This window comes from Cucurbita pepo, chromosome 3 (assembly GCF_057944985.1).
Source record: "Cucurbita pepo subsp. pepo isolate OVF chromosome 3, ASM5794498v1, whole genome shotgun sequence".
Classification (NCBI taxonomy): Eukaryota; Viridiplantae; Streptophyta; class Magnoliopsida; order Cucurbitales; family Cucurbitaceae; genus Cucurbita; species Cucurbita pepo.
Window position 1 is genome coordinate 13,491,728 of NC_141800.1, and position 20,076 is coordinate 13,511,803.

At 40.4% G+C, this 20,076-nt stretch overlaps 3 protein-coding genes and 1 pseudogene across 10 annotated transcripts; 1 reads left to right on the top strand and 3 right to left on the bottom strand.

Moving 5' to 3' along the window:
* Positions 1 to 150: 150 nt before the first annotated feature.
* On the bottom strand, positions 151 to 6,484 carry LOC111790172 (protein STRUBBELIG-RECEPTOR FAMILY 6). 4 transcript variants are annotated; one of them, XM_087122261.1, is made up of 16 exons: positions 6,165 to 6,484; positions 4,707 to 4,839; positions 4,553 to 4,624; positions 4,403 to 4,468; positions 4,256 to 4,327; positions 4,079 to 4,150; positions 3,072 to 3,143; positions 2,928 to 2,993; positions 2,789 to 2,851; positions 2,386 to 2,699; positions 1,917 to 2,200; positions 1,510 to 1,781; positions 1,098 to 1,230; positions 870 to 1,006; positions 634 to 790; positions 151 to 546 (listed from the first exon to the last, which is right to left on the bottom strand). In XM_087122261.1, the coding sequence occupies exons 1-16, from the start codon at positions 6,265 to 6,267 to the stop codon at positions 397 to 399; spliced, it is 2,166 nt and encodes a 721-aa protein (XP_086978387.1). In that variant the 5' UTR covers positions 6,268 to 6,484; the 3' UTR covers positions 151 to 396. The 4 variants fall into 4 exon arrangements, with proteins under 4 accessions (XP_086978387.1, XP_023526776.2, XP_023526777.2 ...); XM_023671008.2 differs by having other exon boundaries at positions 1,917 to 2,230; XM_023671009.2 differs by having other exon boundaries at positions 1,917 to 2,212; positions 6,165 to 6,483.
* A 2,448-nt stretch (positions 6,485 to 8,932) lies between these two features.
* On the top strand, positions 8,933 to 16,509 carry LOC111790207 (alpha/beta-Hydrolases superfamily protein). Of its 2 annotated transcripts, XR_015420274.1 has the most exons (7): positions 8,933 to 9,310; positions 9,391 to 9,751; positions 9,853 to 10,097; positions 10,705 to 10,738; positions 10,858 to 11,564; positions 12,122 to 12,430; positions 16,387 to 16,509. XR_015420274.1 is itself a non-coding variant. In XM_087122132.1 (6 exons), the coding sequence occupies exons 1-6, from the start codon at positions 9,275 to 9,277 to the stop codon at positions 12,365 to 12,367; spliced, it is 1,629 nt and encodes a 542-aa protein (XP_086978258.1). In that variant the 5' UTR covers positions 8,933 to 9,274; the 3' UTR covers positions 12,368 to 12,554. The 2 variants fall into 2 exon arrangements, 1 of the variants encoding a protein (XP_086978258.1); XM_087122132.1 differs by lacking the exon at positions 16,387 to 16,509 and having other exon boundaries at positions 12,122 to 12,554.
* LOC111790208 (vacuolar cation/proton exchanger 3) lies at positions 13,451 to 17,274 on the bottom strand. Of its 3 annotated transcripts, none has more exons than XM_087122133.1 (12): positions 16,878 to 17,274; positions 16,422 to 16,691; positions 16,196 to 16,263; positions 16,076 to 16,104; positions 15,782 to 15,975; positions 15,433 to 15,678; positions 15,201 to 15,320; positions 14,962 to 15,078; positions 14,822 to 14,875; positions 14,605 to 14,721; positions 13,873 to 13,966; positions 13,451 to 13,754 (listed from the first exon to the last, which is right to left on the bottom strand). In XM_087122133.1, exons 2-12 carry the CDS (start codon positions 16,689 to 16,691, stop codon positions 13,744 to 13,746), a joined length of 1,320 nt encoding a protein of 439 aa, XP_086978259.1. In that variant the 5' UTR covers positions 16,878 to 17,274; the 3' UTR covers positions 13,451 to 13,743. The 3 variants fall into 3 exon arrangements, with proteins under 3 accessions (XP_086978259.1, XP_023526825.2, XP_086978260.1); XM_023671057.2 differs by having other exon boundaries at positions 15,466 to 15,678; positions 16,878 to 17,272; XM_087122134.1 differs by lacking the exon at positions 13,451 to 13,754 and having other exon boundaries at positions 13,865 to 13,966; positions 15,466 to 15,678; positions 16,878 to 17,273.
* An 885-nt stretch (positions 17,275 to 18,159) lies between these two features.
* LOC111790209 (mitogen-activated protein kinase kinase 5 pseudogene) lies at positions 18,160 to 19,815 on the bottom strand (annotated as a pseudogene). Its single transcript, XR_015420275.1, has 2 exons — positions 19,658 to 19,815; positions 18,160 to 19,549 (listed from the first exon to the last, which is right to left on the bottom strand). The product of XR_015420275.1 is annotated as a mitogen-activated protein kinase kinase 5 pseudogene (transcript).
* Positions 19,816 to 20,076: the final 261 nt, after the last annotated feature.

The window sequence follows — 20,076 nt, forward strand, 5'->3', positions numbered from 1 at the left end:
ACAATGGAGATGGCCAGTAAGAACTGGATCAGCCATCCTTGCAATGTACCTGTCAACACTGAACTTTATAATCCACAATAATTCCAGTAGTGAAAGGCCTGTGATTGGGTAAATAAGGTCTTTGCAGGTAAATGCTTCTATTAAGCAAAGTTGGTTTTGAAATAACTGCTAAGGTATCATTGATTCACCACTAGGTTCACATACTATGAACGTCAAAACACAACAATGTCATGCTTGTCTATGAAGGGGGATCTGCATGAAGTGCTAATATCATCGTGACATCGATTCAAACTACTAGGCGTCCCTTCCTTGTAGATTGCTCAAGAAGCCAGATAAGATTTTTTCTTTTTCTATATATAAATTTGGAGAACTGTGTTTTTAGTGAGAAGAAGCCAGTTAAGATGTCTCACGTGCATCAGGATCATCGGTTCTAAAAGATGATCCATGATCACTTCCAAACGTTCTTCTGCTCATGTTGGACCTCTGCACAAGCCGAACCAAGGATTCCACCACCTCTGACATAGGTGGTCTAAATTCAGGCTCCGGCTGCCATGGAAAACAGTTCATTTAGCTGATTGGTTAAGGCTGAATGAGCTGTTTGAAGTAAAGTTTATCAGTAAAAAGGCTCAGTACCTGGACGCAAAGAGCCACAACGTCTGCAAATCTTGAGAGAGACTTGACTGGGTAGAGCCCTTTAAGAGCAGGATCAACCATTTTCGTCAAGGCATCAATGTCATGGAGCTGAGGTGTAGCCCATCGAACCAAGGATTGCTCATCTCTTGGCCTTGAACTGCAACCAAATATCAGAAAATTTTGACTAAGCAAACCAATGACTCTTCCATTTCAGGATTTAAAGTTGCCTAGTTTACCTATCAAATGGCTTACGCCCGCTTAGAAGTTCCAACATCACCACTCCAAAGCTGTATACATCGCTCTTTAATGTATATTGACCAGACATGGTAACCTCAGGGGCATTGTACCCAGATCCTACCTGGTGATCTAATGCCTGAACATTTGATGAAAATCCATATAAATTGACCTATTCAATGCCTGTCCAACAGAATTCATCATACATGCAGATTGGTTATAAAGCTCACCTGATCAAGATTGGTTATAAAGCTAGCCAGGCCACAATCAGAGAGATGAGGATTAATTTCAGCATCTAGTAAGATATTGGCTGACTTAATATTTCTGTGAACAACTGACGGTGCACAAACTTCATGCAGGTACCTACAAAAGTTTTCTGCAACATCAGGTGGTTGAATAACACAAAGACAAAAAATTTATGTCTAACAAAGCTTTGATCAACTGAGAGCCTCAAAATTGTAAGGTATGGTTGATCTTAAAGCTTTGCATTGTTAAGCTTCCAGTTTTACTTTTAGAAACATACATACATATGCATCTTGGGAGTTGTTAGCACGTCAAAGTTTAGGATAGAGCTAAAAATCACCTCATAACATTACCATAAATAAACAAACATGCAAGGCAAAGTTCAGGAAATGAGCTTACTCTAATGCACGAGCCGTCCCCAAAGCAATTTTGACACGGGAGTTCCAGGTCAGTGGCTTGCTATATTCATCTGATATGTGCAAAAAGTCATGTAGCGAGCCATTCTTATGGAACTCATATATTAGCAAATGCAGGCCATGCTCTGAGCAATAACCCATTAGCTCGGTTACATTGGGATGATGCAACTGAGATACATTAGCAACTATCTCTGTGAAATCTTCCAACAATCCTCTAGGGAAGGCAGCTGAATCTATTTTCTTCACGGCAAGAACCTAAATCATTGCCAAGAGGTAAACAATTGATCAAGTTGGGCTTTGTTCTTTCTTGCTAGTAGCCGTTCACATCAGATAGATCATAGATGGACACTAAACGAACTCATTAGATGCAAAAGAATAGGCTATTAGTACCTTCCCATCATCGAACTGAGCCCGATAAACACGTCCAAGCGATCCCTCACCGAGAAGGTTTTCTACATCGAAACTGCCCGTAGCCATTTGAAGATCTGCTATTGAATATGACCTCACACTGATCGGAGGGGTGGCAATGGTCTTCTTCACTACAGGTATCTTTGATGTATCATTGTCATCAAATGATTTATGAGAATCAGTAGGTGGGGGCTTAAGATTGATTGAAGCAGGAGAATCCAATGATTTTGCATCAAATGAGGATGAAGTATGAACAAGCTTCATCTCTGCCAATGGATCTTTCAAGAGAATTTGTTCTGTCAGAATATAATAAGTTGAAAGGCAGGCCAATAACATCAACTTTTTAAACCTCCTTATTTCCACAGCATTGAACTAGAAAAGATAACTATTGATCAAGTAACTATAAGCTTCATGCTTCCCAGTAAATAACAAATCAGTTGAACATGGTTACCTTGCACTCCATTTGAAGCAGGAGATACGATAGGCAAGTTCCCAAGCTTTTGCTTGTCTATGCCTGAGGAAGACCTTTTGGATCTTCTCTTTACAAGCATGTATGCTATTACTGCTCCCACCACTAACACAGATATAACAATTCCAGCAATGGCACCACCACTGATCCCTGATCTGCTATCTCCACCAGCAGCATGACTACTCAGTGGGCTGTAAACATTTCCCGGCTTGTGATATCTGTAATCTTGGTTGGCTGGAGGTGTACCAGGGGGAGGTGGGGGTGCCAGCCCAAAGCTCCAAGAATTGCCACCCTCCCTGTCACAAAGTTGCTCAAGTTCAATTGGACTGGAACATTTAGTCAGACAATATCTTAGAGAAGATAATAATGATGGTCAGGTACTCACTGAATATTTATGTTCTTCAATCGTTCAGGAACCCATCCTGTAAAATGATTGTTCTCGACATTCCTGAGGAGAATGCGATATATAAGGTGTTTGTACAAGCTAAGTTCCTACTAAATAGTAAGCATTTAAGGATACACACAAATTTTGTAGTGGAAGATTTGCAAGAACATCAATAGTGCCACTGAATTGGTTGTTTTGCAGAAACCTACAGAGATTTAGAAAACATGGAGAATCAGTCTTAACTACATATGTTTTCCACTTTAATTAATGATTCAGTACTCACATTGCATTCATACTGGTAAGGTTGCTAAAACTCTGGGGAAGGGCACCTGACAGAGAATTGAAAGAGACATCCCTGAAGAAGGGAAAGCAAGTTATTGACACTTTGAATTTTAAGAGAACCTGCAACAATATCTTTTCAATCTAGATAATTGTTAGTGCAAATGTTTAGCTGAAGTTAATGCGGTGTTGGAAAGTGTTTTCGAGGAAACTTTAAAAAAGAAACTATGGTAAACTATGAGATGATTGCATTGAAAATGAATTAGAAGCATGTGATAATTTAACATGTTAGGAATAACGGCTCTCTACAATGGTATGATATTGTTCACTTTGAACATAAGTTCTCATGGCTTGGCTTTGGGCTTCCCCAAAAGGCCTCGTACCAATGCGTCTACCAATGCATATGTATTCCTTACTTATAAAGGCATGATCATTCCCTAAATTAGCCAATATGAAAGGCCCCTTGAACAAATTACACTATAGAGCCTCTCCTGAGGTCTATGGAGCCCTTGAACAGCCTCGGAGGCTCGACTCTTTCTCTGGAGTCCTTGAACAAAGTACACCCTTTGTTCGACACTTGAGTCACTTTTGACTACACCTTTGAGACTCACAACTTCTTTATTCAACATTTGAGGATTCTACTGATGTGGCAAAGTTAAGGGCATGACTCTGATACTATGTTAAGAATCACGACTCTCTACAATGGTATGATATTGTCCACTTTGAGCATAAGCTCTATGGCTTTGCTTTGGGCTTCCCCAAAAGGCCTCATACCAATGAAAATGTATTCCTTACTTGTAAACTCATGATCATTCCCTAAATTAGCCAACGTGGGACTCCCTCCCAACAATCCTCGACATAACCATGTGGGAGAAGAAACTATGAAAGAAAATCTAATTCTTTATAGGTATTTGTTAATACAAAATACTTCAGAAGAGTTCAGTAATGCTAAAAGGACCAACAGAAAAGGCACAACAAAAGGGAAAGCGATCAAAATCAATGAGAACTCACAACATGGCCAAGGAAGAAAGCTTCCAAAACATATCATTCACTTGATTCCCAAGCTGATTGTGGCTGATGTTCCTACAGTTCCAAGGAGGTGAGGGGGAAGAACAGAAGAACATGGAGTAGCTTTAGCATCCAGGTAGAATGCATAAAAGGAAGAGGAAAAAAGACCCTGGAATTTACAAGGAAATAAGCAAACTCATTTGAAAAAGAGAATACGGGATGCTTCCACTGAAGTTATTCCATCCAAGATTTCTGCAGAAATACACTAATTTTATAAATCGAAATGGAAACATAACTTCATCAGAATGAACAACAATAGAAGCATACAGTTTTTGCAAGTTCTGAGGGAGTTGATAAGGTATGTCAGGTCCAAGATTGTTGGAACTCACATCTCTGCAAATTTCATTTATAAACATGTTATAAATACAACATAAAAGATAATTTATATCACTTGACAAACAAGAGCATAAACCTTACAGATTAATTAGAGATGCCAAACTTGAGAGCTGGTATCCCAATGATCCAGAAAGTCCTAAACCAGTCAATGAACTAAAAAAAACTATATCGATAAGTGCATCACAGAAATGTTAAATTGCATAAAATGTTACATAAGAGGGCAAGAGGGAGATACATTTCTGTGACCCTTGAGCCTGCACAAGTAATGCCTTTCCAAATTTGTCCACATGGATCGCCACCACTTGAACTCCATAGTGTTAGAATTGGAGGCGAGTTTAAACTACTATACATGGCATTTAGAGCAGCGACTGCATGAATAATGCTAGTAGTAAGATATGCATGTGTCTTAGTAACTGAGTGCGTTCAAATAATGCTTACAATAACTTTCCAACTGACATATCATCTGCGAGTAAAGGATAGGTTGCAGAACAGTTTATAAAATGATTTGAGATGATATGAATTCGTATATTCCCTGTTTTAGGTTCAACCCACTTGTTAAAATATAAAGATGTCAAAATATCACTTTTGAAGTAACAGTGCATAATGAACTCCTTAACTTCTATTAGACAAGTAACATTGATTAAGTTACAGATACGAGGTATTAGTCTTCTTTTGCAGAGGGTATGTTATGAACTACGGATCTCCATAATGGTATGATATTATCCACTTTGAGCATAAGCTCACATGACCTTATTTTTTGTTTCTCCAAAAGGCCTCATACCAATGGAGATGTATTCCTTACTTGTAAACCCATGATCAATCCCTAAATTAGCCAATACGGGACTCCCTCTCAACAATCCTCAACAATCCTCCCCTCGAACAAAGTACACTGTAGAGCCTCCCCTGAGGCCTATGGAGCCCTTGAATAGCCTCCCCTTAATCGAGGCTTGACTCCTCCTCTAGAGTCCTCGAACAACGTACACTCTTTGTTTGACACTTGATTCACTTTTGACTACAACTTCGAAGCTCACAACTTTTTTGTTTGACATTTGAGGATTCTGTTGACATGACTAAGTTAAGGTATGACTCTAATACAACCCATGAATAACCCCTTAATTAGCCGATGAATCCTCAACAGGTTGGGGGTCAATGTTTCTTCATCCTTATGTTTTAACAAAAGTTCTGGAGGTTCCGGCGCCGGATAAAGTACACTTGCGGTTATTTAAGGTGATTTCTTTACCCTACAACAATGGTACGAGGAGTTCTCGTTCAGTTTCTTTATCCATATATTCAGTGTTTTTCTTCTGTAACAAGGTCTACTGAGATTGTATTCTCATCAAAGTCCAAAATGAGACATCTTTAAGTAGTAGCACATTTTTATAGGCTGAAAATTGTGCCATGGCAAGTAGTCATTACGCTTACTCTACAAAAACCATTGTTCATAAAGAAGCTCATAGCAAAGGGGGAAGAAAGTTCTTCATATGACGGGCTCTAATAGTAATAGAAGCAACATTCTAAACTAGAAACCTGTTAGTGTGATAAGTCGTTAAAATCATTTTTCTTCTTAAAGGAGGTCTTCTAATGTAGAAGCTAAAGTATATGATTTACAGTATATGCAGTGCAGGACATTGAGGAACCGAGGGGGAGGAAAACAAACAGAGTAAAACAAGATAGAAAAAAGTAAGGTACTTACCATCTCCTGGATCCGTATCTCCATTGATAAAACTGACCCTCCATCCCAAAATGCAGATACTGATTAGCAGCAACAGCTCTCCCCAGCTCCACTTCTTCTCCATTTCTCTCAGTCACTAGCCCTCTCCCCCTCTGCCTGAAAAGGCAGAAAACAAATCGGCCTCCTCTTCTTTTCTTCCCTCTTTTAATTCTACTTCTTGCCCTTCTTTACGAATGGGAAAAATGGTTCTTTATAGCTCTGGCAGACAGGACTTGTCAGATAGTATCCAACGCCTTGGAAAGCTCCCTCCTTTGCTACTGTTGCCACTTATTTTGTCTCTCTCTCTCTCCTGGGTAATTTGATTTTTGCTGTGTTCCACTTTTTCGTAAATAGAAAAAGCGAATACAGTCATGGTTAGTAGAATATTTAATACCATCGATTCTGATGGAGTGGATATTGGAAATAAACAATCACAAGACGCAGTCACTCGAGGAGGGTTGCCTGGTCCAGTTTCTACAACTACGATACAACTAAAAGATAAACAAAGATGTATGCAATTAGACAAGTTTTACAAGTAATGAACACCCAAGTTTTAAGTAAAGCTTTCAAATATACTTCCTAAGTGGGTCCAAACCATTAATGGAAAACCCTTTATTTCTGAACAACCAAACTATCATTCTAGAGTAAAAAATCAAAAAACAGGCAGCTGAACTAAAAACTAGTTCATTTGAGACGCATAAACCAAATACAGCCAGCACCAAGCTCTAGAAAACAGACTGGAATATCTTAAAGGGTCAGTGACAAAGGCAAAGCCCAACAAAAGGGCTGAAATCCGGACGAATGGTGGGACTCTTGTCTTAAGAGGCAGCAGAACAGCAATGTCAGCATTTGTGCTTGCTTTCATTTTACTTCACTGCTGCTTTCAACAAGGGGTTTGGATAAATTACAAGTAGTAGAAGCCAATACAGTAAAATTAGAGGATCTTGGGGAGTGACAAGATGTGGAAGTAATAATGAGCCCATTTCTTTCAAATCATTATCAGATTTTCATCAAAGATACAACGAATTGAAGGATCTTTTTTGAAGACTACTTTTTTCTTTTGCAACATTGAAAGTGTTCTACTTTACAATACTCAGTTGCTAAAAATTGTGAAGTGTCGGTGATAGTGAGCAAAACCCAAGAAAAAAATTGGAAAAGGAAAGGGGCAATAAGAGAGAAAAAGAAAACAGATAGTGGTGAATAGATGATGGGGCTAAGCATAGGTTGTGTGGTGGGTAATCACGAGCTCGCAAAAGTTGCGCTCCACAACGAGTTTGGAGTGGGGTCTGCCTCTGCGGCATTTTCACAAACAGTTCCGGGGCAGAAATCACAAAGCTGGGAAATTGGAAGGAGCCCACGCCTACGTGTTTTGCGGCCCCTACTTCTTCCCGTCGGTGGTCGAATGACTCCCATGGATCCATATTCCATTGATTCGTATCCCAACTTTTGTAATTTTCTCCTCATGCATCCAAACACATGTCCTGTGAGACCCGTTAAATGAAGTCTCCTTTAGAGATCATTCACCATAAATAGAGAAAATGGGTGAGGGGAGATTTCTTCTCAATTCTCTGCTTCATATAAAGGAATTTGCTTATATATATAAATGGATATACCACCCCTTCGACGCCAGCCTCCTGCCAATCATGATAAATTGTATAAAAACTTTATACGACTATATTATCTACTTGTCTTAAAGATATTTCTAAGAGTGAAGATTATCCCGTCAGACCAATTAGGTCTTTTTAACATATTTTATTCTAACTCACGTGTTTTTCAAAAAAATCTCAAAGTGGTCACTGACATCAAATTGCTCTAATGAAAATACGAACTTTAGACTTTCTATGATTGAGTCATGAAAAAGGAAAGTGCATGTTGTTGGTAAAGTAATCATCGATGGCTAATTACCTGAAGTACACGACGTGTATTTTTGCCGCAAAATCGTCTACAATCACTCGAGTGACTATTGATGGCTAATTACCTGGAAAAACATGTGTAATGTTTGCTATAAAATCGTGTGTAATTACTCGAGTGACCATAATTATCGAGAACATACCTCCAACTTTCACCTAAAAAGGTTGGATTTATCCTAATTCACCTAAAAAGAAATATATATATATATATATAATTATTATTATTAGAGAACATGTCAAACCTCCAACTTTCATGCCTTGCTATTGTGCCACAAATTCATAATTGACGCACTAGTGGTATGTTATCGAACCTAAAATAATAGTCTTGCAAAACTTACCATTATTTCCTTCAAACGATGGTTCCAATGAAGATTTGGTGGCCGTGTAAGGTATCACACTCAAACTCTTACGGCAGCGGGATAGCAATTGTACAACACTTGTTATAACCTAGCAAACAAGTCAACCATGAGAAATTCAGATTTTGCAAACAACGTCGGTGTATACTCAGGCTTCGAATCGCGTTTGAGAGAAATATTTTCGAAAACACGAGCGAGAAATCAGTTAAAAACAATTTAAAAGAAAGTAATGTTATAAGCCAAAAGCGATTAGGTAACAACGACTTTAATAGCATATAACCCAAATAGAAAGAAGTGACAACTAGACATATTTTCTGTACTACATTTTGGGGTATTTTAACTATGACGAGTGAAGACATAATTTTGATGACCGATCGTACAACCGTATTGACACAACATAAAGGAGTTTGGAACGGACACCTAGACATGGACAACCGACCTTAGACAAGCATATCTTTCTATACACCTGAGAGTGCGATGATGCATATTACACAACAAACCGTATGGCGGCTCGAGTTTCTGTTTTGTACATTATACGCCACGGCACCACCCACCCCAACACCATCGCCATATTCCTTATTCTCTATCAAGGCTACTTTTCCCCATTTTTTTCAAACTTCCACGCATTCTCTAGAAGATAACTTTCATTTGGGTAATGGAATATAGCTCATGTTTTCCAACTGTTCAGCAATTGAATCTGATCTTAGAAGGTTACCCATATGCGGGAAGGTTGAAATTAACGAAGCTTTTCACACTCAAACAGTGGGTTTAATGCCGATTTGCGTCTTCTTTACATTTGAGGATACATCCGATATACGCGTATTAGATGATAAGTTCAGTTGGGGACGCAGAATGGGCTAAGGTACCGATATAACCGCATCCCTTTTACTTTTCTTGATATATACGAATTGCTGGCTGTTCTTCTGGAGGCGTCTTCTTTAGATTCATACTAAAAGGGGTTTCCTAAACATGGCTACTACCCGTAACAATGCTGGTAACGACGGCGATGACTTTAGATACCTTGTTGTGCGGCCGGAGAAGGGTGGAATCAGAGACGTTTTCCGGTGTTGGGTTTGGCCGGATGGCGATGGTGGACGGAGATTCTTCGAGGGCTCCGAGGTGGGTGTTTTTGGTGCGATGGTTTTGGGACGCAGGTGGGTCATAGTGGTGTCGATTTTGATTCGAAAAGTGATAGCCGCTCTGGCGAAACCAATGGAATGGACTGGCAATGTGGTGGAATTCAGTCTCAATCTTCTGTCTATGAATGGCAATATCTCGGGATTGTTCTGCAACATCGTGCGCGGTACGGGTCCACATGCTTTTGAATCTCTACCAATTTGGAACATCACATGTCTAGATTTTACAGAATAGGCATTGAAATCTCTGCTATTTTTGGATGCGCAGGTGAAGTGCTAGTGCCACAGAGGGGCACAGACACATTTATCAGCACCATTGGGCTGTTAGATGGGCGAATGAATCTATTAAATGAAGAACAAATTCTTGAAGGAGCTACTGATTCTGTTTATGAAGAAAGAGGCTTCAGACTTGAAATGGGCAATCGGACTCTAATGGACCTTTGCATCATGGCTTCAAAACTATCCTACGAGAATGAAAAGGTCATTCAGAATGTTGTTCTTCGCCGCTGGAAGGCAGGTTATTTCATTGCTTCTCATGTTGTAATTACGTGAGATCCCACATCGATTGAGGAGGTGAACAAAACACCTTTTATAAGGGTGTGGAAACCTCTCACTAACAGATGCGTTTTAGAAACCTTGAGGAGAAGCCCGAAAGGGAAATCTCAAAGAAGACAATATCTTCTAGCGGTGGGCTTGGACCGTTAAAAATGGTATCAAAGCCAGACACCGAGCGATGTGTCAACGAGGAGGCTGAGCCCCGAAGGGGGTAGACATGTGGCAATGTGCCAACAAGGATGTTGGCCCACAGAGGGGGTGGACTTGGTGGGGGTCCCACATCGATTGGAGAAAGTAACGAGTGCTAGCGAGGACGCCAGGCCTCGAAGGGGGTGGATTGTGAGATCCCACATCGGTTGGAGAGGAGAACGAAACACCCTTTATAAGTGTGTGGAAACCTCTTCCTAGCATAGACGTTTTAAAAACCTTGAGGAGTGTCCTAGCATACGCGTTTTAAAAACTTTGAGAGGCATCCCAGAGAGAACAATATCTGTTAGCGGTGGGCTTGAGCGGTTACAATTTATGTGTCATTTCAGACTAACTTTGATCGTTAATAATGAAGCAGATGCATTTCGTGGGATTCTACAATTGCTGGAATGGTAAGAACAAAACTTGCATGATCATCTAGTGGAAAATACTGTCTTTAGTTTCATTACTTAAGCCAACTAATTGAATAACCTGGTTCTGTTTGTCTCTTGACCACCACAAAATTTGGTAGATTTCCTAAAGGACAGCTCTACGCAGGTGTTCATACTGTGTGATAAGCCTAAAAACGCCAATCTGATATTGATCAGCTTCAGGGGCACAGAACCTTTTGATGCAGATGACTGGTGCACTGATTTTGACTACTCTTGGTATGAGATCCCGGAAGTTGGGAAGATTCACATAGGCTTCTTAGAAGCTCTTGGTTTGGGCAACAGAAATGATGCCAACAGCTTCAAAGGTCACCATAAGTTAAGCTCTATTTCTTCAGACCTTTCCAACATTGAACAGGATAGATTACATCCATCTTTGGACTCTGAACAGTTCGACGCGGTTACGCCCGAAATGGTGCAGTTGTCTGCATACTATGCAGTGAAACTTAAGCTCAGGAGATTGCTTATGGAGCATAAAAATGCGAAGTTTGTGGTCACTGGTCATAGTTTAGGCGGGGCGCTTGCAGTTCTGTTCCCTACAGTTCTGGTGCTGCATAAGGAAATGGAAATAATGGACAGGCTATTAGGTGTATATACATTTGGGCAGCCTAGGATCGGCGACAAGCAACTGGCGCAGTTCATGGAGGCTCATTTGATGAAGCCTATTCCAAGGTACTTCAGGGTTGTCTACTGCAATGACCTTGTACCTAGGCTGCCTTACGACGATAAAGCTTTTTTCTATAAGCATTTTGGGGTTTGTCTATACTACGACAGCCTATTCACTGAGAATGTAAGTACATTTTCTGCCTCCTGTTTCGTGTAGTTTACTAAGCTAGAATTTGTAATAATGAACCTGAATCATATTAAGAATAAAATGTGCTGGTATGCTGTTGCTACTTGTGAGGTCCCACATCAATTGGAGAGGAGAACGAAGCATTCTTTTTAAGGGTGTAGAAACCTCTCCCTAGTAGACACGTTTTAAAAACTTTGAGGGGAAGCCTAAAAGGAAAAGTCCAAAGAGGACAATATTTGCTAGCGGTGGCTTGGGTTGTTACAAATGGTATTAGAGTTAGACATCGAGTGGTGTGCCAGCAAGGATGCTGGGCTCCCAAGAGGGATGGATTATGAGGTCCCACATCGAGTGGAGAGGGGATGAAAGCATTTCTTACAAGGGTGTGGAAACCTCTTCATAATAGACGCGATTTAAAAACCTTGAGGAAAAACCCAAAAGGAAAAACCTAAAAGGACAATATCTGCTAATAATGGGCTTAGACTCTTACACTATTAGTCGCCCCAATTTGTGGTTCTTATTGTGTGAATTTGTTTTTGCAATCTGCATATTTGAAGGAAGTTGATGAGGAATCGAACAAGAACTTCTTTGGGATTAGATACCTGATACCGGAATATCTCAATGCTTTATGGGAGCTGATCAGAAGCTTGCTGATGGGCTACACATATGGAGCTGAGTACAGGGAGGGATGGTTTTGCTTATTGCTAAGGGTAATAGGACTGGCACTTCCTGGCATTTCTGCTCATTGCCTCACAAATTATATCGACTCTGTGAGGCTTGGTAAGAAGAAGAACTCTCTTTGATGATTCCAATTATTGCTCACTTGGCAAGACAACAACAGCAAATCCACTTGGAGAAATTTTAAGGTTAGCAGTTCTGACCCAGATACGTTTTATGAGTAGGATAATTGTTTGTCGACATATACTGGGGAACAATGTTTACTACAGGCTTTTCTCATCAGAAGAGGAATAAAAAACTTAACTTTCTTTATGATTAATTGCTAAGTGGGATTGGATTTGATAAGATTTCAGCTTATATAACTATACATATTGTTGGCACCTTGCTTTAGCTGATTGTGATTGTTTCATTAGAATATATTCTATTTAGCTAAGTCAAAAAGTTGTAGATGTTAAGATCGAGATTCCACATCGGTTGTAGAGGAGAACAAAACATTCTTTATAAGGGTGTAGAAACTTCTCCTTAATAGACGCATTTTAAAACCATGAGGCTGACGACGATACGTAATGGGCTAAAGTAGACAATATCTACTAGCGGTAAGCTTGGGTTGTTACAAACGGTATTGGAGTTAAAGACACTGGGTACTGGGCCAGCGAGAACACTGGGCCCCCAAGAGGGGTGGATTGTGAGATCCCACATCAATTGGAGAGGGGGACGAAAACATTCCTTATAAGGATGTGGAAACCTCTCCTTAATAGACGTTTTTTAGAATCATGAGGCTGATGGTGATACGTACCAGGCCAAATGGGATAATATCTATTAGCGGTGGGCTTAGACTGTTACTGAAGCATCTTCCTCCATCTTTTGCATTCCAATTTTCTAGAAATGCTCACCCCATGGTTGAACTAGACCTGCTCTTGAGGCTGCTTGGTTAAATACATACTTCCAATGGATTGTTCAGCTCAATCTCTCCCCTTTAAAAGCCTTAGCCCTGCTACTCTCTCATCTCATTCCCATGCACTGATTTTCTTTTTGCTACATTAGGACTCACCATTGCTTGTTAATGCCTATAATTTTCAGTCGATAGAGATAACCCTTTGTCAACTTATGGTGAATCATTTTACCAAAATTCCAGAAACAATCCTGGTGCTGCATATCATGTGGTGATATGTAGTTTGATCGGTTGGTTAGAGAAAACAAGAGGAACATTCAAAGGAAGAGCTTACAATCAATGAATATAGAAAGATTACAGCTCTCAAGTTTATGATAAACATGTTAAAGAAGAAGATGATAATGAGAAAAAAGATGAACTGTCAAGCCACAAAAAGATTACAGTACAGTTCAACAAATGAAACCAAACTCCATTTAAAGACCAACCCATTTGTGTGAGTCCTCCAATGTTTGCAGGTTCCATCGAACTGAAGCAATGGTGGTTTGAGAACCAATGCAATGCAAAGGTTCAGGTTGCAGTAAATTCCCAGGGACATACTTGCTTCGAGGGTTAGTCATTATCTGAGTAGTAATCCATAAATTATTATGTGCTCAGAATCTTTAGTTAAATTCATTGGCAGTAATGCGTAGGGATAAACAGATTTTGTAAGTGTGGTGGATTCAAGGAGTAACTACTCACCATTAGTAGGGTCAATGTGTACAAAAAAGCTGGCTGCCACTATGAGGTAGCATAGAATAAGCATTAGACCTTTGAAATAATTGGATGTCCCCTCCTGCAAATATTACAGATATGATAAATGCCAAGAAGATGAGAACACTGACTTGACACACAGAGCATACAAAATGAAGTCATTTATACTAAATTCATGTTTTGATCGAATGACTTTTGGCATATGAATGAGAACTCTTTAATGGAAAAGGACTAGAAGATTCAAAAGAATAGTCCCACTGGGCAGAGTTGTTTTGTAACAACTCAAGCCCACTACTAGCAGATATTGTTCGGTTTAACTCGTCACGTATCGCCATCAACCTCATAGTTTTAAAATGTGTCTACTAGGGAGAGGTTTCAACACTCTTATAAGAAATACTTCTTTCCCCTCTCCAACGAATGTGGAATCTCACAATCCACCCCCTTTGGAGCCCAACGTCCTCGTTGGCACACCACCCAGTATCTAGCTCTTATACCATTTGTAACAGCTCAAGCTCACCACTAGTAGATATTGTCCGCTTTGGTCCATTACGTATCGCCGTCAGCCCACGGTTTTAAAACGCGTATGTTAGAGAGAGATTTTTAACACCCTTATAAAGAATGCTTCGTTCCTCTCTCTAACCAATGTAGGATATTACATGTTATACAGAATAGCTATTAAATTGCAAAGGAATTTAAGAGGATGGATGGAAGATAACGCACCTGCAACATAAAGGCCACCACTAGAACAGTGATGAACAAAGTTGCTGTCTCAAAGAGTTTAAAGTTCAAGTCCATTGGTTCCCCCATGCACCATCCAACAACCACGCAAAACGGGATCTACAATCATTAATGGCACACAGTACAATTACCAATCCAAAATTTTTACAGTTCCAAGCCAACAAAAGTCAAACTAATGGAAATTATGGATCATACTTACCACAAACATGGATATTTGTGTCGACGACCCAATAGCAACTCCAAGGGTGATGTCCTACAGTAACTCACTCTTAGGTCAATCAACCCAAAGAAATGAAATGATTCGAAGAAAATGAAAAACAAAATCCAGAAATTACTCACAAGCTTATCCTTCATGGCAAACATGATTGCACTTGCATGTTCAGCAGCATTTCCAACAATTGGCAACAAAATTACACTAATAAAAGCTACTGGCAAATTCAATGATTCAGATGCTCCCTGAGAGAGACAGACAGTGGATCAAAATAATTGCTACTGGCTAAGCGCAGAAATTGAAGATTGTATAAAGAACATATGTATGGTGAATCAACTGAGGTAATAACAATCAGAATAAAATTTACCTGGATAGCATCAACAAGATATCCAGATAAAATAGATACCCATACAGTCAAGATAGCAAGCCATCCAATTGCTTCCCAAGCATAAATCTCAGAATCATCCTCAACTTCATCTTCAACTACCTAAAAAGATTTCAAAAGGACAAAAACCCTTAGAATTAAAATCATCTCTGCTTGAAAATAGAGTTTCTGCGTGGAAAAGATAGCGCGGGGAATGCTAACAACTAAAAGGTACCTCTAAATATCCAATCTTGCCAAAGAGACTCACCTCATCAAGAGGACCATAGAGGTCCTGCTGACTTTTAAGTTGAAAGAAAAGGTAGCTTGCATATGCAATTAACATGATACAACTGCTAAATCTTGAAAGAGATAGTGCTGACTCTCCAGAATGAAGTTCTGTGTGGGTGAAATGAAGAACAGCCGGAAAAGTTGTTCCCATAACAGCCATCAACAACAATCCTGAATTAACAACAGCAGAACCCTGCAGCCAAATAACCAGATTTTAATGTAAGCCACTATAATAGGAGACAAATATCACAAAAGTAAAGGCAAAGCATAGTTTTCAAGAGATCAAAACGTTGTACCTTATTGAAAACCTGCACCTTATGATGAACAATCCCACCAGTAAAGAACGCACAACCAAGAACAAGGAGCATATTTGACAAGATTGAACCCAGTAATGACTGTTGAACCACCCTAATCATCCCACTCTTTAACGCATAAATTGATATAATCATTTCGGTAGCATTTCCAAATGTTGCATTCAAAAGACCGCCAACTGCAAAGTCCATTAAACACTCGAGTTATTAAGGAACTAACTGAACATCCCCAATTAAACGACCAAAACAAGCAATGCCTGGTCGTGGTAGCACTCATACCTGTTGGTCCAGTGTAGAAGGCAAGCTGCCTGCATCACAAATATTGTTTTAAACATAAGTGTAGCACAAATGGAAATGATATAAAATCATAAACGTAGAGTATAGGAAGCCAAATCTTACTCGGTTGCATAACCGAGACGCTCTGCCAAGGGTGCAATTCCAAGTAGAGTGAAAAAGAAGACCCATCCCTGACATATAAAGCTGACTATCAAGGAATTATGAACCATAAGATAAATCATACAAGCCACGGTATTAACCAGCAGAAAGATCTCAAAAGTAGAATGTTTGAATATCCAAGATTTTATGAACAGATGAATGTTTGAACATGAAGAGGAGTACTTCTTACATGCTTTCCGGTCAAGTAATGTAGCAGAATAGCCAAAGGACCAAAAGGTAGTAACACGTTGATCTTTGCTCTAACTAACACTATATAAGCACTTCTAAGAGGTCTAATACGAATGTTGTTAGTCTTCCACCATCTTGTAACATCTGGGGAAGAACGAACAGGACCCGTCTCGCAATCGAAGCTATGCGATACGCTTTTCGCGACCGGTGAGGACTTCAACGGTGTTCCTTCATCTGATAGGTAATTTGTTTTCTCCTCTGTTGATCCCATCTGCAAGCATAGTTATGTCGATCAGTTAAATCTGGATTGATTTACATATGCTACTCATCAGGTACTTCATCTTCCACAAGTCAAATCCAAAGCATTCTTAACTTACAGGACGAAGAAATCAGATCGAATCAAGATTAAAACGAGATTTAGTTACCCCATCAACAGTAAGAGGAAGGGAGTATTTACCAGATTGGAGATGAACTTGCACTGACGCGACGAGGATATCCAGGTCGAATCCCAGCTGCAGAATGATCAAGAACTCCCCAAATCGAGCTGAGATACCAACCTTCAAAAGCAAGAAGGAGCGAAAATAAGACAAGAACCAACGGGTCCCACTAGTTTGGATCGTATAGGTGATTCAGTTGCTTAAGAATAAAAACTCTGGCCAGCACAGCCGGCAAAGGCCAGCCAGAAGGAAGTTTCTCCGAAATAAGATTCTGGGACTTGACCAAAATTATAGATCAAGCGACGAAGAAGATGAGTTGGGTGGGTGATGGGAAGGGAAGGCCAATATAGCGAAGCTTCAGAGCAGCGCAGCTAGGAAACTTCTGCGAAATATCGTCCTCTAGCGTTTTTCCCCATTTAACTTTGACTTGCTGCTTATTTATCACATTCCACAAAGTATGTACTTTAAAAAAGTAGTAATAAAAACAGATTAATTAGCCGTAATCTACTTCCTATTGGACCGGGTTGGATTCAGTTTCTAATCTTCTTTACAGTTAGAAATTTGACCTTTTATTAGATTTGGAAGGAATAACTGCTGTGTTTTTTGGAGGGTACTTAGCAGAGGGGGAAAAGCTTTCAACTCTGGAGCATTTTGCTCGTAAAAATGGATTGACCCAAAAGCACGGTATCCATGTGTGGAAGAAAAGGGGTTTGTGGAAAATGCAAACAAAAAGTCTAGACCCTCACCTCCAAAGCTAATTCTCCTTGTCTGCCCCATTCAATGTGCTTGATTTGGTCAAGTTGAACTGGCTTTAAAACGTGTAAACTCAAGGGAGTTTTTCAACATTAAGGGCCAAGTTCTGTAACGTGAGATCTGTGTCATCATAAAAGGTCAATTTCAAGTCAAAATCCTTTTCATGGTGGGCTGATTCAGCCCCTCCTTTGAACAACGCTGATATGATTATATCACACTCCATATAGCAGCTCCTCTTCTGCCATTCACCAGGTTTGAAATGAATGCCAAAAAGAGGCATTGCAGAGGCCAGAGTTACAGGGCAAAGGAGAGAATAGATTGGAACAGACCAACGCCAATCATTCAACAAACAAATACAAATGATTGAAGGAAACACGAAGAGGGTTTGCTTACACAAACAAATACAGATGATTGAAGAAGGCACAAAGAGGGGATTCTTTCTTTCTATAATACCCAACTGAGGAAAGGCAAGAAAAGCGAATAAGAACAGTCATATATATCCAAAAGAAGACCACAATCTAATCTAAAGAGCATTGAGTTAAGGAAAGCTTAAACGAATTTGACTTAGCTTAATATTTCAGCCACCGGCAAAAGATTACAGAATTTTTGCATTGTTCTGAAAAATGTTGTGAAAAACATATGATTTACTGATCTAAACAGCAAATAATTTACCATCCCTTTCGGCTATTCCAGGCAAATTACAGGACAATAATGGCGCCATGCTTCTCAGGAAGACAGAGTAATTCAAGAAAAAAAGGAGTAACAAAATATTAAAGGCTGTCTTTCTCAGGAAAGGCTGGAAGGATGAAGGGGCGGAGGAGGTAACAGTTGACGAAGATTCTGGTGATGAGCCGGCTGATTCTGGTATTGATTCGCTCCATTTTTCGTCGTTATGAACGGATGTTCCAGTAATGCAGCTGCAGTCCATCTTCTCCGAGCCTCTCTCTGCAAACAACAGGCAATGAAATGGCGAAACTCCGACGAAGCAGTTGGCGGCGCCTCCGGTGGCTGAGCCATACATATAGCGCACATCAAGCTCGCCCAATCCCCAGGCCTCTCGACAGCGAGAGGAAACCGTCCGAGATAGAATTCCAATATGCTAACCCCAAAGCTCCAAATGTCTCCAGCATAGCCATTGTACTGGCCCTGATTTAGATCGGAATTGATTCTCTCAGGGCTCATGTACGCAATAGTTCCAACCGAGGAATTGCAAGGATCCATAGTCTGTTCCAAGATTCGACCGACGCCGAAATCAGCGATCTTAACCTGCCTTCGGGAATTGATGAGGAGATTCGAGGGCTTGATGTCGCGATGGACGATGCGGCGGCTATGGAGATAGGCGAGGCCACTAAGAATCTGGCGAGCCAAATCAGAGAGATGGTGCTCCTGAGGGATATGCGTTCCTTCCAAAGAGCCCCGATCCATGTACTCAAGGAGAACCTGGATTTCCCCGTTATGATCGAACATATCATGGCACTTGACCACATAGGGATTGTCAACGTCGCGAAGGATCTTGACCTCTCGGCCCATCTGGAGCCTAACCGCATCCTCATGGTTACCATAAATAACCTTGAGAGCATAGACGCGGCCAGAAGGTCGGTGAATCACTTTGTAGACGGTACCTCCACATCCACTTCCGATTCGGCTCACTCTCTCGAAGTCCGCAAGGCTAAAAGGCTGATGCTGCTGAGGAAGAGGATCCGGCGGGCGGTTGCCGTTGTGAAGTTGACTGGTGGAAGGAGGCGCAGCGTTGGAGGAGGTAGGAGGCAAAGGGAGAGGAACCGCCAAAGACGTATTGTCCCGCTGCGGAAGAGGAAGAGTTAGATTGGGACGGCGACGAGGACGATCGGTGGTCGGATTCACACCCTGTGGCGGCTGGAGCGGTCTCATCTGCGCTGATGACGATGATGAAGAAGAAGAAGAAGAATCCAATCCAAATCTAATCAAAACAGAAGAACAAAATTGAAGAACAACAACAAGAACAAGATTGAGAAAATGGAGAGAATCAAGAAGAAGAAGAAGAAGAAGAAGAAGAAGGAGAGATTACAGTTCTTGGAAGAGGGAAAAGAGGGAGACCAGAATACTTTTTTGTCGAAAAAGGCTTTGCAACAAAAAATGAAACCAGGATTTCAGGAGAGAGAAGGAAGGAAACGCTTATGTATCCGTCTTCGTGAATGGTGAATGGTGATCGGTGATGGACGCTTTTTTTTCTTTTTCTTTTTCTCTTTTTTTTTTTTTTCTTTTTTTGTTGGTACAAATAAATAAATAAATAAATAAATATTTATATATTAGATCGAGGGAGAGGTCGAAATCAAAAGAGGGAATCATATAGATATTATGGAGAAGGACGGGGTGACGCGACTTAAAGGAGCGTGAATAACACGGACCAATAAGGATGAACAATTACTGGAAAAAGCTCCATTATTTCAGAATTGGAGCGTGTTCCGTACAACCAACCAGACCCCG